General features: G+C 42.8%; 1 protein-coding gene across 2 annotated transcripts in view; it reads right to left on the bottom strand.

Moving 5' to 3' along the window:
• The window catches only part of LOC123868641 (peroxidase), a 64,048-nt gene that overhangs the window by 5,198 nt on the left and 43,777 nt on the right, over positions 1 to 15,073 (bottom strand). For both annotated transcript variants that reach the window (XM_045911170.1, XM_045911168.1), the window contains 7 exons: positions 13,573 to 13,771; positions 12,952 to 13,149; positions 12,336 to 12,486; positions 11,506 to 11,682; positions 10,053 to 10,203; positions 7,160 to 7,361; positions 6,659 to 6,767 (listed from right to left, as the gene is read on the bottom strand). In XM_045911170.1, coding sequence (XP_045767126.1) covers positions 6,659 to 6,767; positions 7,160 to 7,361; positions 10,053 to 10,203; positions 11,506 to 11,682; positions 12,336 to 12,486; positions 12,952 to 13,149; positions 13,573 to 13,771 — 1,187 coding nt within the window. The remainder of the gene's footprint in view (positions 1 to 6,658; positions 6,768 to 7,159; positions 7,362 to 10,052; positions 10,204 to 11,505; positions 11,683 to 12,335; positions 12,487 to 12,951; positions 13,150 to 13,572; positions 13,772 to 15,073) is intronic.

Raw genomic sequence — 15,073 nt, 5'->3', positions numbered from 1 at the left:
ACAGCCTTCACGGTTTAAGTCATCCTGGCGCAAACGCTACCGCTAAACTAATTGCACAGCGATTCGTTTGGCCAGCCATCAGGAAAGACTGCCGAGAATGGTCGCGCACATGTCTGTCTTGCCAGCGCTCCAAGGTTCACCGTCATGTGTCTGCACCTTTAGGCACATTCGAATTACCTCGAACCAGGTTTTCTTTCGTGCATATCGACCTCATCGGCCCACTTCCCTATTCGAACGGTTTCCGTTACTGCTTAACAGCAGTGGACCGCTTTACAAGATGGCCAGAAGTCATTCCTATAGTGGATATCACTACCGAAACGGTGGCAAAGGCATTGTTGTCAGGCTGGATCGCTAGATATGGCAGCCCATCCTTCATTGTGACGGATAGGGGTGGCCAATTCCAATCAGAATTATTCAGCTACTTGTCCAAGATAGCTGGATTCAAGCACCGTCAAACCACGGCTTATCACCCCGCCTGCAACGGCCTTGTAGAAAGATTCCATCGGCAACTAAAAACCGCTATTACATGCCATGCCGATAGCAACTGGACAGAATCACTACCACTAGTGCTATTGGGCATTCGAAGCGCCTTCAAAGCCGACCTTCAGTGTTCCTCAGCAGAACTCGTCTACGGAGAGCCTTTAAGACTACCAGGCGAATTCTTTGAAAACAACGTGAATACTACAACTGACATTACCGACTTTACAGCCAGAATTCGTTCGTTTTGCCAACGACTGCAACCTTGCCCCGCTTCGCGCCATAGTAAAAACAAGACATTCGTTTATAAGGACCTTGCTACTTCTAGCCACGTATTCATCAGAGAAGATGCGTCAAAGAGTACCTTCCAACCTGCATACTCCGGTCCCTACGAAGTGATGGAAAGAAGCGACAAAGTATTCAAGGTAAGAGTGAAAGGCAAAGAGGTGACAGTTTCGATAGACCGCCTAAAACCGGCCTATATACTGAACACCGATCTGCCTCACACTACATACCCAGACATCAGTCCCCCAGTTGCGGATAGCTGCCCGGCCTTACCTCGAACAACGAGGTCCGGTAGACGAGTTAAACTCCCAGATTTTTATCGTCCGTAAGTACGGCCTCCCGGGGGGAGTGATATGGGGACCTCCACTACACCACACCACACATATTATTTTACACACACATTCCATTTAGATCAAATTCATCCATATATTTCATTTAAATCATAATTTATATATTTTATCAACAATCTTGTCGATATCGGCAAGCGTCGACCATGCGCCCTCACTATAGGCTGCGCAGGCGCATAGAAAATAATGTAACTCGGCGCGCGGCCACTGCATTGACCTAATTCAGTCGAACCTGGCCTCCGACGCGAAGTGCATGTCGCCTTCCGGCCGATACCACGCGGTCGTGACAATACGGTAACCGCTCACCATATAACGTGCCATTGACAGCCAAGAGGTAGAATGAAATTATTTTACGATGTTGAACTACCCGAAATTACATTAGAAATCATTTTTTATGAATGGTTAGACCTGTTGTATTAAAAACAGACATACTAAACCAACCAGGAGCTGCTTACATTTGAACAATGTGCTCACATTGATTTTATGTTTCTTTTCTCGAAATTTCTGGCGCAATACTGTACGCTGGCTGCGAGCTCCTGCGCTCTCCGCGGTCGTGACAGCTCGCTGATGCGGTGGCGCTTCGCTGCGCTCTCGCCGCGCACGCCGCTGCGAGCTCCTGCGCTCTCCGCGGTCGTGACAGCTCGCTGATGCGGTGGCGCTTCGCTGCGCTCTCGCCGCGCACGCCGCTGCGAGCTCCTGCGCTCTCCGCGGGCGTGACAGCTCGCTGATGCGGTGGCGCTTCGCTGCGCTCTCGCCGCGCACGCCGCTGCGAGCTCCTGCGCTCTCCGCGGGCGTGACAGCTCGCTGATGCGGTGGCGCTTCGCTGCGCTCTCGCCGCGCACGCCGCTGCGAGCTCCTGCGCTCTCCCCGGGCGTGACAGCTCGCTGATGCGGTGGCGCTTCGCTGCGCTCTCGCCGCGCACGCTGCTTCGAGCTCCTGCGCTCTCCGCGGGCGTGACAGCTCGCTGATGCGGTGGCGCTTCGCTGCGCTCTCGCCGCGCACGCCGCTTCGAGCTTCAGCGCTCTCCGCGAGCGTGACGGCTCGCCGGTGTTGCGGCGCCACGCCGCGCACGCTGCTTCGAGCTTCGGCGCTCTCCGCGAGCGTGACGGCTCGCCGGTGTTGCGGCGCCACGCCGCGCACGCTGCTTCGAGCTTCGGCGCTCTCCGCGAGCGTGACGGCTCGCCGGTGTTGCGGCGCCACGCCGCGCACGCTGCTTCGAGCTTCGGCGCTCTCCGCGAGCGTGACGACTCGCCGGTGTTGCGGCGCCACGCCGCGCACGCTGCTTCAAGCTCCCGCGCTCTCCGCGAGCGTGACGGTTCGCCGGTGTTGCGGCGCCACGCCGCGCACGCTGCTTCGAGCTTCGGCGCTCTCCGCGAGCGTGACGGCTCGCCGGTGTTGCGGCGCCACGCCGCGCACGCTGCTTCGAGCTTCGGCGCTCTCCGCGAGCGTGACGGCTCGCCGGTGTTGCGGCGCCACGCCGCGCACGCTGCTTCGAGCTTCGGCGCTCTCCGCGAGCGTGACGGCTCGCCGGTGTTGCGGCGCCACGCCGCGCACGCTGCTTCGAGCTTCGGCGCTCTCCGCGAGCGTGACGGCTCGCCGGTGTTGCGGCGCCACGCCGCGCACGCTGCTTCGAGCTTCGGCGCTCTCCGCGAGCGTGACGACTCGCCGGTGTTGCGGCGCCACGCCGCGCACGCTGCTTCAAGCTCCCGCGCTCTCCGCGAGCGTGACGGTTCGCCGGTGTTGCGGCGCCACGCCGCGCACGCTGCTTCGAGCTTCGGCGCTCTCCGCGAGCGTGACGGCTCGCCGGTGTTGCGGCGCCACGCCGCGCACGCTGCTTCGAGCTTCGGCGCTCTCCGCGAGCGTGACGGCTCGCCGGTGTTGCGGCGCCACGCCGCGCACGCTGCTTCGAGCTTCGGCGCTCTCCGCGAGCGTAACGCCTGGTGCTGTGGCCAAGCCGCGCACGTTGCTGTGAAACGTGGTGCCTCATTATGGTGCCTCAGTGAGACCCACTGTCGCATGGGGTGATGTGATAAGCGTTTGTATTTGTATCAGCTAAAATTTGGTAAGACCTTTCCTATTTTTTTATCCAGTGAGGGTTTATAATGTCGATACGTGTTGTAGTAAAGCACTTTATTTGAATCATTGGTATCATGGAAAGTAAATACCTTGCTCCAGCTTTGCTTGCTTGTCTTTGGGTAAAAGTTGTCTAGTATGAAATGCGAACCAATGACGCAGTATTTTAATAAGTTCATAAATGGTGTAATGTGGATGTGGAAAATGGAGATTCAGTACTTTTGGAAAACATTATAACGAACTTTACCAGTTCAACAAGCTTATGGTTTTGATAATGTGTCTGTTGTTTCTGCCAGTTTTCAATCGAGTAAATCTCATTTTACCGTTGAGTTTTAGATTTTATTGGAAAGTACAATTTTGATTGGAATCATGTGCTAAGGTCAGGTAGACCGAGCACATATTAAGGAGTTGATCAAGCGAATTAGACTGACTTCGTTTAACTTGTCTTAAGTTGTGCAAATTAGTTTTGTAGCAGATAGCACTCCTGCAGTTTCAATCAGAAAGGTATTGTTCTTCTACCGTCATGGATACTTGTTTGGATGGATGGAACTTTGTTTTTATTTGACCGGTGTTCTTGTATGGCTAAATTGCATCATGAGTTATCTACGGAAATGTACATACTTACCAAAGTGATGTAGTTCTTGTTGCTCTTTGGTTTTACATGTAAGGTTTTAAGTAAGTTTCCTAAGTGAATGTCGTTGACACTCTCCCAAAATTTTTAAGATTAACGACCAGATTTTGTTGCCAAATACTTCAATTTCGCGGGAAAATTAAAATCTAAGATCCAGAAAGTGGTATCTCGAGTGTTGCGCTGCATGTTCTTGACAGTATTATTCAATCGAATATTTTAATGTTTCCTTTGTTGCAGTAGCACGTTTGATATGTTTACGTGCGTGTGGGTGTGAGGCGAGATGCCTTGCTGGTTGAACCGTGTGGCTGGTGTGGCCCAAATGCAACGTGCTCCCAAGACTGGCGACTTAGTGAATGGTTCTGGAAGTTGCATCCTTTCGATGCGCATCAGGTTGTATGCTGGCAGGCTTTGTCCTGGGAACTCATTCTTTGGATGTGCATCAGTTTGTATTCTGGCAAGCTTCGTCCTGGGAAGTAGTGTCCTTTAGATACGCATCAGGTTGTCCTGGGAACGTGCTAATGATAGACGCATTCACCAAGTATTGCCTACTGTGCCCAATACGTCGTCAAAAAAACGAGATCGAGTTCAAACGTGCAGTAACTCAGGGAATTAATTATTAAGCGTGTCAATTTTGATGGTCTGCAATAAAGGGTGAATGCTTGAGTCCAACGAGTTTATCAAATGGATTTAAAGACCGTGTATTTGAAATGAAATTCTCTGTGTACAGGGAAACTTGATTCGGGAATGCGTGGCCCCTGCAGAGTGGTCAGCATGCTGCCTGGTGGAGGTCCTTGAGCTGCAGCTGTTGAGCGGCAGCTATGGCAAGACCACGCAGGCATGCGGCAGGCGCACGGCAGGCACGCGCAGGCGCACGTGGTGCCTTGGCGAGACGACTGGTGCCCGGAGATGTGTGACGTGTTCTTCGACACTCGACCGTTTTTGTCTCAATCGAAATAAAACCCTTGCTTGTAGCTCTATTGGTAACCATTCCGCGTAGTAATACACAGTAGTAGTACACACTCTCTATTCACTTCAAATTAATAAATAAACCAGCAGTTCATTTACTAAACTCAACTCAAAAATTCGATTTAGCGTAGGTTAGTAGTAGGGAAAGTTAGGCTCTGATTAGGCATCATTAGGCTAGTGGATGGTAATCGATGGTGCTGTAAGTAATGGACGGATTGAGATAGGGACTGGTTGGCAGACCCGTCGGGAGTATGCGCACTCTGTCGGGTGGGTGGTATGAAGGTTACCGCTGACAGAGAGATGCACATTGCGTGTGTCGAACTAGGGTCCTGACGAGGACTAGTCCGTGTGAGACGGATGGCAGACCCATGGTTGGGTAAATGCGTGCGCGCATTCTGGTTGGCTACTGGGACGAATCACGGCGCAGGGTGCTGGCGGTGAAGAGGAAGCCACTGGCGGGAGGCGCAGGGCGCGTCCAGGCTGTATTCAGTTGGAAACGCCGAGGAGTTTATGTAACAGGGCCCTATTTCATTATTTTGAGACGTCTCTGTGGTGAAGTCTGTGAGATGAAATTATTAGATGATGTGAAATTATAAATGTTGCATGATGAATGAATTAAATGAAAGCGTTGTCATGAAAGGAGAGTGACGTAAGTCGGATGATGACAACGTCTAGAAAGCTGACTTTTCTCCTAAACATGTTGTTTCTTCTACAGATGACGAAAATGGTTATTCCGGTGAAAGTTCATCAACTTTCGTGGTACAGGGACTGATATCGGATCCTTCGTGCTCCTAATCGACCGCGATTCCTCGTCGAGCCTATCAGCGGCGGGCACTGAAAACATCGCATCTCCACTCTACCTCGGTCCTGAGCCAGAGCCTTCGGCGACGGGCGACACTGCTCCTGATGGCATTGGCACCACACCATGATCCCGGTTCGAGGACGACCCTCCGTCAGGAGAGGCCGTAATAGACAAACCACTGACTCTACATTCGAAAAATAAGTCGGTAGTCTATAAAAGCCGGTTAATTTCTGCCGCACGCGCATTGACGGCGTGGCGTTCGACAGTGAAATACGTGAAAAGTGTAATCTGACAGTGTTTTAGGGCTTATCAGGTCACATGAGCTATATTTATCTGTTTTTGGTTTATTTTTGTAATTAATTTTATGTAGAATTGTGATTATTTTGTGTGCTTTATAAAATGAGGTTAGACTGATCCTTTTTCTTTGTTTTTGGTAATTCCTTTGTGAAATAAAAATAAGGTTCGATTGTTTTGAATTGTTTTTTATTTATTTCCGCTTCTGGTTCCTAAAAGTATATTATCAAATCTTTGAAAAGCGCAACCGCCGTGTTTCTTGCTGGTTCTTCTCGGTAAGAAAGGCATTCCGAACCAGTGGTAGATGCTTTTGACGATTCAAAAGAACTTGTAAAAGTCTAATTGAGTAAAAATATTTTGAATTTGAATTTGAATAGCAGTAGTTTATGGGGCTAGAAGAAAATAATAAAAATAAAAACGATTTTTCGTTATTTTTAACATAATTAATTATTAACGTCACGCTGTACGAAAGGCGATAAATGACATCACAAGGCGTAAATGACAAATATTTTTAAATTTTTTAACGTAAAGAATAAGTATTTCCCGCAGAATTTACCCTATTTTGTATCTTAAAAAATTAAAAATATTTGTCGTTTATCACCGAACCTTAAAAAGAAATTAAAATCATGATTCAAATCAAATAATTCTCTTTAATATCATTTTATTACCTACTACAGTCCAAGGCCCTATTATGAAAACACATAGTATGCCATATAAAAATAGAAGATGTAGATGATATAGGTACCTTTACGTAATATCATCATATTGTTTCAAAAATCTCACCTATTTGATATTTGCTGGAAAGCTCTCGGTTGCATGTGACGTATATTGTCGCTATTGTCACACAGTATCCGTGCTATAGACGATCCTTGCCGAATTGAATTTAGTTGACCTGTATAAATAAAAAAAAGATAAGTATACCTACTTCTCTAAAGTCACACTTCGCTTGGTTATAAAACCTATACCTAGATTTTGTTGATGTCGGATATAAATAACAATCTCTTATTCTGTACTTTTGGGATCAGAAGCAATTCCAATCTAGAGATACTTCAGTGGTTTCTGATCATCGTACTAAGAGCAAAGGAGCAATCACTGGCGCACTAGGGTGTACATGGAATAATGAAATCCACAGATACCCAATACAAAACACCTTAAAAGATGGATTAGAACTAAATTTTACAAGTTTTCAAGTAACTCAGCTAGATCCTCGGACATAAAACTAGTCTAAAAGATTTTTCTATCATCACAGTAGAGCGCATTATCACCTGCTAACCGTACACTTACTTGGAGTAAAAGCAATATCCGGATCGTTGCCGTTCTCAAAGAAGAATCGGTCACCGGCTCTTGTCCTATAGAACTGCTCGGTGAGGATGCACAGGAAGGTGGGGCCAGTCTGAGCGCCCGGCACGTTCGTCTCTAGGGAACCGGCAACCACAAGATCCACGTCCTCTGGGTTCTCGTAAAGAAGTTCTAGTATCTCCACGTTCTATAAAATTAGAAAGAAATGTTTTTTGTAACAGAAAATGTAGCAATTTATTTAATATTTCCGTTTTCCTTCGAGTGACATAAAGAAAACGCTCGAGAAAAGTGCGACCTGATGGAAAAATGTCAACAGCGTTCCTTGACGTTGTATATAAACTACTCGAACTCGTATCGTAGAATGTAGAATGAGATTTAAGCGAAACGCGCCAATATAGCCCAGGGATAAATCCAGCAGAATATCATAGGGGGATAAACACTCGCAACGGTTCTCTTACTCGTAGCATTGCGTCCGCGCGTCTCTAATATTTCATTATGTTACATTGTACAAATAGTTCGTGTAGAAATTCTGTGAGAGAAATACCGCCCGTGATTTTGCCGTATCTCTGGTCATAACTTGACTCATTTTCAAAGATTGGTTCAATTGAATCTTTCCATCACAGATAAAATGAACTGAGCTATGAAAATACTTTTCCATAAAGAGTTTCATTTGGAAGCTTAGAATATCTCAGAAATAAATTTATGAGATATTCTAAGTCTCGTTTTAATAAAACATTACAAAGATAAAGTAGAGTCATTCTAATATCACAGCGTAAATACATACATTGTCACAATGCTCATGTTTACGGAAGAGCCTGTACGATCATACATTGAAAGTAAGTCTCGATTGGCCTATCGGTGTTTTATAGGATATATTATTTCGGAGAGTATGCACAGGAACTGTTCGAGCTTGTGCCCCCTTCACCATTTCACCTCCGAACCGCAAGACGTCGGGCGAGTTCCCATCCTTATGGAGTCAACATTCCATCTACACGTACGAAACGTTTTGCATCATTATTCCTCATATGCATGGCTAAGGATTGGAATAGTTTTCCGCGATGTGTGTTTCCTACCAATTACAATCCGGGTATCTTTAAAACAAGAGTGAATAGGCATCTTCTACAAAAACGCGTCCCATCTTACGCCACATCATCATTTTCCATCAGGCGTGATCGAGCGCTATAATGAATTAAAAAAAAGTAAGTAATAATAATCCGTAAATCAGTAATAAGTAATAATATCCACTCAAACCCACTTCTAAGCAAGACAATCAAGTTTGTTCTGCTGACTTCTGCCAGTCGGCATACAGTTTCGCCCTTGTCGCTCCGTAGGATTGCTCTAGCTAGACGTTTCCGTCGACCGACAATCTCTATTTAGACTGTGCTAATAGTATTATAATAGAAACATATTTTGACCTCTGAGTTTGTTTTTACTTCTTAGTTAGATATTTCATAACATTGCGTGCTTTTTTCGCAATCTACCTTTCATATCTTCTATTTTCATATTATTTTAAGAAATAGCTAATTAGTGAATATGATAAGGGGAACATTGTATTTTCTGTCATATCATTCAGTAAATTGGAGCTGGAATTTCTTTTACTGTGCTCACAATATAATTATCGCTATCAAATCATACAGAAAATATAAATTAGGTATATCATTAAAATAAAAGAGATACTTTAAATACTTCAACGTGAGATTTTCTCATTCATAGAAAGCTCTCGATTTTTATAGATCTCGATAGAAGTAGGTAGTAGTCTTAGTAGAAGTACCATGGTAGGTAGAGGTACATAGAAAATATAGAGTAGGTAGAACCAACGTTTCATTTTGTCAAACGATCTTCTTTGGGTTTATTTGCTCATATCCTATACGGACAAGGAAAGCAAAAATCTTGCTTTCATTTATTGAACGGTCGTAAAAGCAAGTGAAATAAAGACAGCACACACAATATTACGCTTCAACGAAATCCGTCTGGGTAAACAAACCTTTATGAACGAGAGCGAAATTTTCTACAACAAAGACCTGCAAGAAAATATCTTTGCTAACCACTTAGGTACTCGGAAAGTGTTCTGCAAGCAATTCCAAAAAGATTAAGGATAAAACAAATACAACGCGGGACGACAAGACGTCGCGCTAAATCAACGCACACTATGGCCTAAATATTTGTTTACTAGATGATGCCCGTGACTTTGTTTTTGTTTTGTTTTTTTTTTTTTTTTTTTGTTTTTTTAACCTCGAAATTCACGAGACAAAAGTAGCCTGTGTCCTTTTCTGGAATGCAAGCTATCTCTGCACCAAATAGATGATTTAGGGTTTTTAAGAATCCTGTAGGAGCTTTTTTAGTCCCCAGTGCTAAAAGTAGTCTAGTTATGTCCTTCCCTGGGATTCAAGGTATCTCTATACCAAATTTCGTCAAAAAGATGGGCCCTGAAAAGCTACCCGATGAAGCTAGCAGACAGACAGCCAGACACTTTCGCATTTATACTGATACTAGCCGATGCCCGCGACTTCACCCGCGTGGTTTTAGGTTTTTCGAAATCCCGTGGGAACTCTTTGATTTTCCGGGATAAAAAGTAGTCTATGTGCTAATCCAGGATATTATCCTCCTGAAACACAGTTTTCACTTCATCAAGAGGCAGGTCCTCACACCAAAGTCTGTAAGTAATGTTCTGCTAAGATAATAAAGATTTATTTATTTATTTATTATTTATTTATCTATCTCCATTCTAAATTTCAGCCAGATGTGTCCGGTAGTTTTTGCGTGAAGGAGTAACAAACATACACACACACATACACATACAAACTTTCGCCTTTATAATATTAGTGTGATGGATTTTGAAAATTTTACTTTGCTCCTTATTATAAATATATTGGTGTACCTGCTTGGAGATAAAGTCGCCCATATCGTAGAAGGTCTTGGGCACGGATAAGCCGCAAGCAGCTCGGGTCGCCACGTAGCTGCCGAGACCGTGGTCACGCCCTCGCTGTATATCTGTGGCTCGAAGATCGCCGCCGAATGTATTGTTTCGCCTTTAAACATTTTATAGCTAAAGGTAAATGGGCCTTTACTAATAGAAACCGGTCTAGTTCGAGTTGGATTTGAGACAACCCTACAAGATATACCACTTTTATGTGTAACACTGCAAGTAAATGACGGACAGCGCTATCTACATGTGATTTAGCTACTTGGTTATTTTTTCGTGAACACAACTCATTTTAATTTTGGTGTTAGCACGATTTCGTGGTTTTCGGAATTTCCCATTTACTTACTGTTGTATACCCTTTACTTGTAATATAAGACCTCCAACCTGCCAAACATAATTCTAGGTCAACGGGAAGACGTAATCTATAGATTGCATTCCCTTTTCTTGACAGACACAACAGATAGACAGACAACGAAGTGAATCATAAGGTTGCCTTTTTTTCCTTTTGAGGTACAGAACTCTAAAAACTAACACAGACGTATAACAGACTTCAAATATAATATGAAAAAAATTAATGCATCAGTGTGAGTCACTTTCTACGCCAGAAGGTGATCATCGAAGTCGAGAACTTAAAACTTCGAAATTGGCGTTTATTTAATTAAATTTCGAAATAGATCCTTTATAATGCTGAAGTTACGATGTAGCATTCTAGATTAAGTGGACGAGAAATGAAAACGGAATAACTTTACGAAATTATCCTCTCTAGAGAAAAACGATCCCTTATAGGATCACTTTGTTGTCTGTCTGTCTAGCGTGTCAATCAAGAACCGTCAAGGAAATCGAAACCTAAGTATAGGGAACTTCCTGTTGACATCATCGAGAAATTCGGCAGGCAGCAATGTCTTATATATTATAGCATAAATAAAGGGGAAAAATTCGAAAACCATGAATTTGTGGTTAATACATCACAAAAAAAAATAAAAAAATACGGATAACGGAACCCTTCGTATGCGAGTGTGATTTTCACTTGACCGGTTTTTTACTATTTTGACGCTATAAAACTAATTTATCCCCGCTACTGGCGCGTCCTTACGTTCTTGAAGGGAATGAGAATAAATCGTAATTTAAATTGCTGGAATAGAACAATTTTAACATTGGCTCCAGTATTATAAATACTTCAAATTAAGCTCATCAAGCTATTTTTATTAGTAGGTGTAAGCAAAGAATGCTATTGACCAAAAAAGAAGCTTCCAGGTCCACTCCAGTTCAGTCATTCAACCTAGTAACTATACGAAGAAGCCAAATAAACTCTTAAATTAAAAAATAACATAGATAGGAAAAATAACTAAAAAGACAAACAAAAGTGAATAAACTCTAAATAATAGTAATCTTTCAAAAAATAACTTACTTGAATAGAAATTGAGAGATTTCGCTGTCCCAAAATTGATCGCTATAGTCCTGCGGTTGATAAGTGAGCCCTCTTGTTAAATCGTCAAAGGCATTCTCGAGCTCAACTAATAACGGCCTATTGAACCAGTCACTTAACCGTACTATTCCTGCCAACTGTCTATTCTCCGAAACTAATCTGGTAAATAAATGTAAATGATTAACCTTGTCAGTTTAATTAACACAGTCTGCAAAAGCTTTGACTGAACAGGCTACGGAAATCGTGGTAAATTAACTGCGGTCCAATTGTGCCCAATTTCCAAGGTGGTTTTTGGAACCCGAGTTGAAAATTGGGATTGCAAATGAGAGCAACTGCAAACTTTGCCAAGCAACACAAAAATCAGCATTGGAATTTAGAATGAGGGGAAACTTTGCGAAAAAAATGAGAGCTTACAACTTTGCCAAGCAACACAAACTGGAATTTAGTATCAGAAAATTTTGCCAAGCTAAACAAGTGATGAATTAATGTAGGTAAAATTAGCATCGAATATTTGTTGAATAGTTTACGCTCCAACCTTTCTGCGTTGTTTATTCCTAATGCATTGTCCTCGTTGCTGGAAATCGTGACCTCTTTACATTAATCACATAACAGACCTCAAAAGTAGGTCAGCCATCCAGTTACCGTCTTGGGTTTAGACCCAACACTAGCACTAAGCAACATCTAAATGTTGCTTAGTGCTTACCCAGCGCCAAATAGGACACACGGACCGTCCCTAGGTCCACGCTCCCTAAAGTTTGTTGCTTTAATAAATCCTGTATTTTTTTAATATTATTTCAATCTATGTCACTTACTGTAGGTATCCCCTGATCAAAGTGTGGAAATGTCTGAAAGCGGCTGTGGCGTGCTCATCCAGGACAGTTGGATCCACATTTGGATTGTAATCATTCACATACCCGTGAGCTCCAGGGTATATAAGCTTGTTTTTAACCATATTATCGAACCCTATCGGAAGTAAATACATTAATTTTGACAACAAGCTTAAAATTATTTTTATCTAAACATAGCGCACAAGCGGCAATTTTGATGTACAATTTTGTATGATAAATCAAGGCTACTATTTGGTTAGACGATTTTAACTGTCCATTGCATGCCATGCCCTAATAAAATTATTTGCTATTCCAACAGGGATAATCATACCACTACTCTACATATATTGTATTAGGTATTAGGTAGATTTTATAATTTTTACGGTCTGTATCGTCTAGGACTATACGGTCCTATGGTCTAGACCCTTTTTATTCTAAGAAGAGACTCATGCTCAGATAGTAATGGTTTCATCCCATGTTCATGGGATCATGGGATGATCATGATGATAAAGAAGCTGCAGCTGGAGTTTCTTTTTTTGACGATATAGCTGGGGAGATTATACACTCGGTAGATGATGCGCCTTGGTCTAATGTGACTTACCAAGGAAAATGGGCAGGTATTCGTAATAGTTGATATACTGCAGTTCAGCAATAACGATACGACGTGCTTCTTGGTAGAGGGTCTCGTCGTCCCAGTGCGGGTTGATGGCAGATAATGTGTCAGCAATCCTGTTGTGCTCTCTGAGTACGATGATTTGGAGTATTGTGAGTTGAGGGTTTTGATTCACTCGTATATCCCCTGTGAATGTAATTCTTGTTTTATTATCAAAAACATTACAATAAAACTTAAAACTAGCCTTATTTAATTATTGTACAAATCATGCCCGGAATAAGTTCTACTGGAGATAATGTCGAGCTTCGTGTTTGATCATCAAACAGCTCTTTGAAATGTAGCGGTTTTTTCCATACAGTAAATAAATAGCAAGCAAACGAGCAGGCGGATTACTTGATGTTAAGTGATTACAACCACTTAAGCATTTGCAGCGCTAAAGGAACAGCCAATGCGTTGCCCCTTTAATAACCCCTTATGGCTAGATTTGATTCCGGAAAAATCAAAGAATTCCCACAATATTTTTAAAAACCTATAAATCGACGTAGATTTTGGACCATCGTCGCGGGTATCGTTTAGTGTTAGAAATAATTGACCACAAATCGTAGTTACCAGTCAAGTAGCAAGGTTCATTAGGTGACTGCGCAGACTCGCATGTTAGCGTTACATTAGGATCTTGAGGTGGCCATTCCCGTCCGCCTCTCAGAATTGTTATCAGACGACCTCCGAGGTAAGAGCGGATCGGTCTGGCCTGTCCTTCGCTGCTTCCATAGCAGAACGAAGCGTCCATGTATGCAGTGACAGTTGTGAGCTATGAAAAGGAAGGCAGTTTCAGAGTTGAGTGGAGTAAATAAAGAGCTTAGTTTGTTCGTAATCAAACGAAAAACCGGTCAAGTGCGAGTTAGACTCGTTCGTCGAAGGGTTCGTACCGTCGTAGTGCAAGAAATAACTCTTTAATCATACAAGACATATAACTACATATTTTGTACTTTTCTTACTTAACAGGGCTCTCTCCGTCACTTACTCCATACAATCGTAGCTCCAATTTCATTTGAATATTAAGCAACCAAAGTCCATGTTTTGCAGACATATTCTAGAAACTAATATCTGTGCCTGTGGTGTTTTAGATTTTTCTAAAAATATGTAGTTTTAAAATTACAGGGGCTCAAAGATTTATAAGTGAATTTTTAAGACCGCGTAACTTTGAAACCGAATATTTAAACGGAAATCTGGAAAACTACAGGCATAGATATTAGTTTCCGAAACATTTCTACAAAATTCCATTGAGTATGATTGGTTAGTACGATGGTACGGAACCCTTCGTGTGCGAGTCCAACTCACACTTGAACTGGGTTTTTAAATATTTTGTACGTTGCAGTTGCATTTGAAGATGCCTTTTGAAAAAAAACTTTTCTTTACAGAGAAGGCTAGGTACGTTTTAAATATCGTTCAAGTATAGTCTAAGCAATTATTATTTTCAGTATTTACCTAGGGAAACTCTATTTAAGCAAATAGGTACCACAAAGAGCTTCTTTCGACGACAAACTATAAGCTCGTGAAACGCCAGTAGATTGCAAAGAGCGAGGTAATTTATCTGGTTAACTAGTAACTACTTAGTTTACAAGCGGATAAGACTAGGTTAAACAAAGAAGGCCTTAAGGGCATACTGGGTACACGTGGAGCGTGGAACGGGACACTGTTATATTTATGTATGTATTACCCAACTACGAATACCTATTAGATATAATATTCCTTACCTTTATAGGGTGGAAACTTCTAAGTAGGTACTTATTTATTAAAAACACTTAAATATTATTGACAAAAACCGGTCAAGTGCGAGTCAGACTCGCGCACTGAGGGTTCCGTACTGGGGTTATTTTCCCGACATTTGGCGCGATATATCAAAAACTATTATTCATACAAATAAATAAAAATCTGTTTAAGAATATGCAGGTAAAGCTCTTTCATATGATACCCTACTTAGGTTGGTCTGTAGGTAGACAGTTGAAATTTTCACAGAATGTATATTTCTATTGCCGCTATAATAACAAATAATAAAAAACAATAACAAACTACGTGTACAAGTACCCGCATTATTTTTGCACATGACGTT

The sequence above is a fragment of the Maniola jurtina genome, chromosome 10 (assembly GCF_905333055.1).
Source record: "Maniola jurtina chromosome 10, ilManJurt1.1, whole genome shotgun sequence".
NCBI classification, from domain to species: Eukaryota; Metazoa; Arthropoda; class Insecta; order Lepidoptera; family Nymphalidae; genus Maniola; species Maniola jurtina.
Note: the sequence above shows the minus strand (reverse complement) of the source record. Positions and strands in the feature narration are given on the sequence as shown.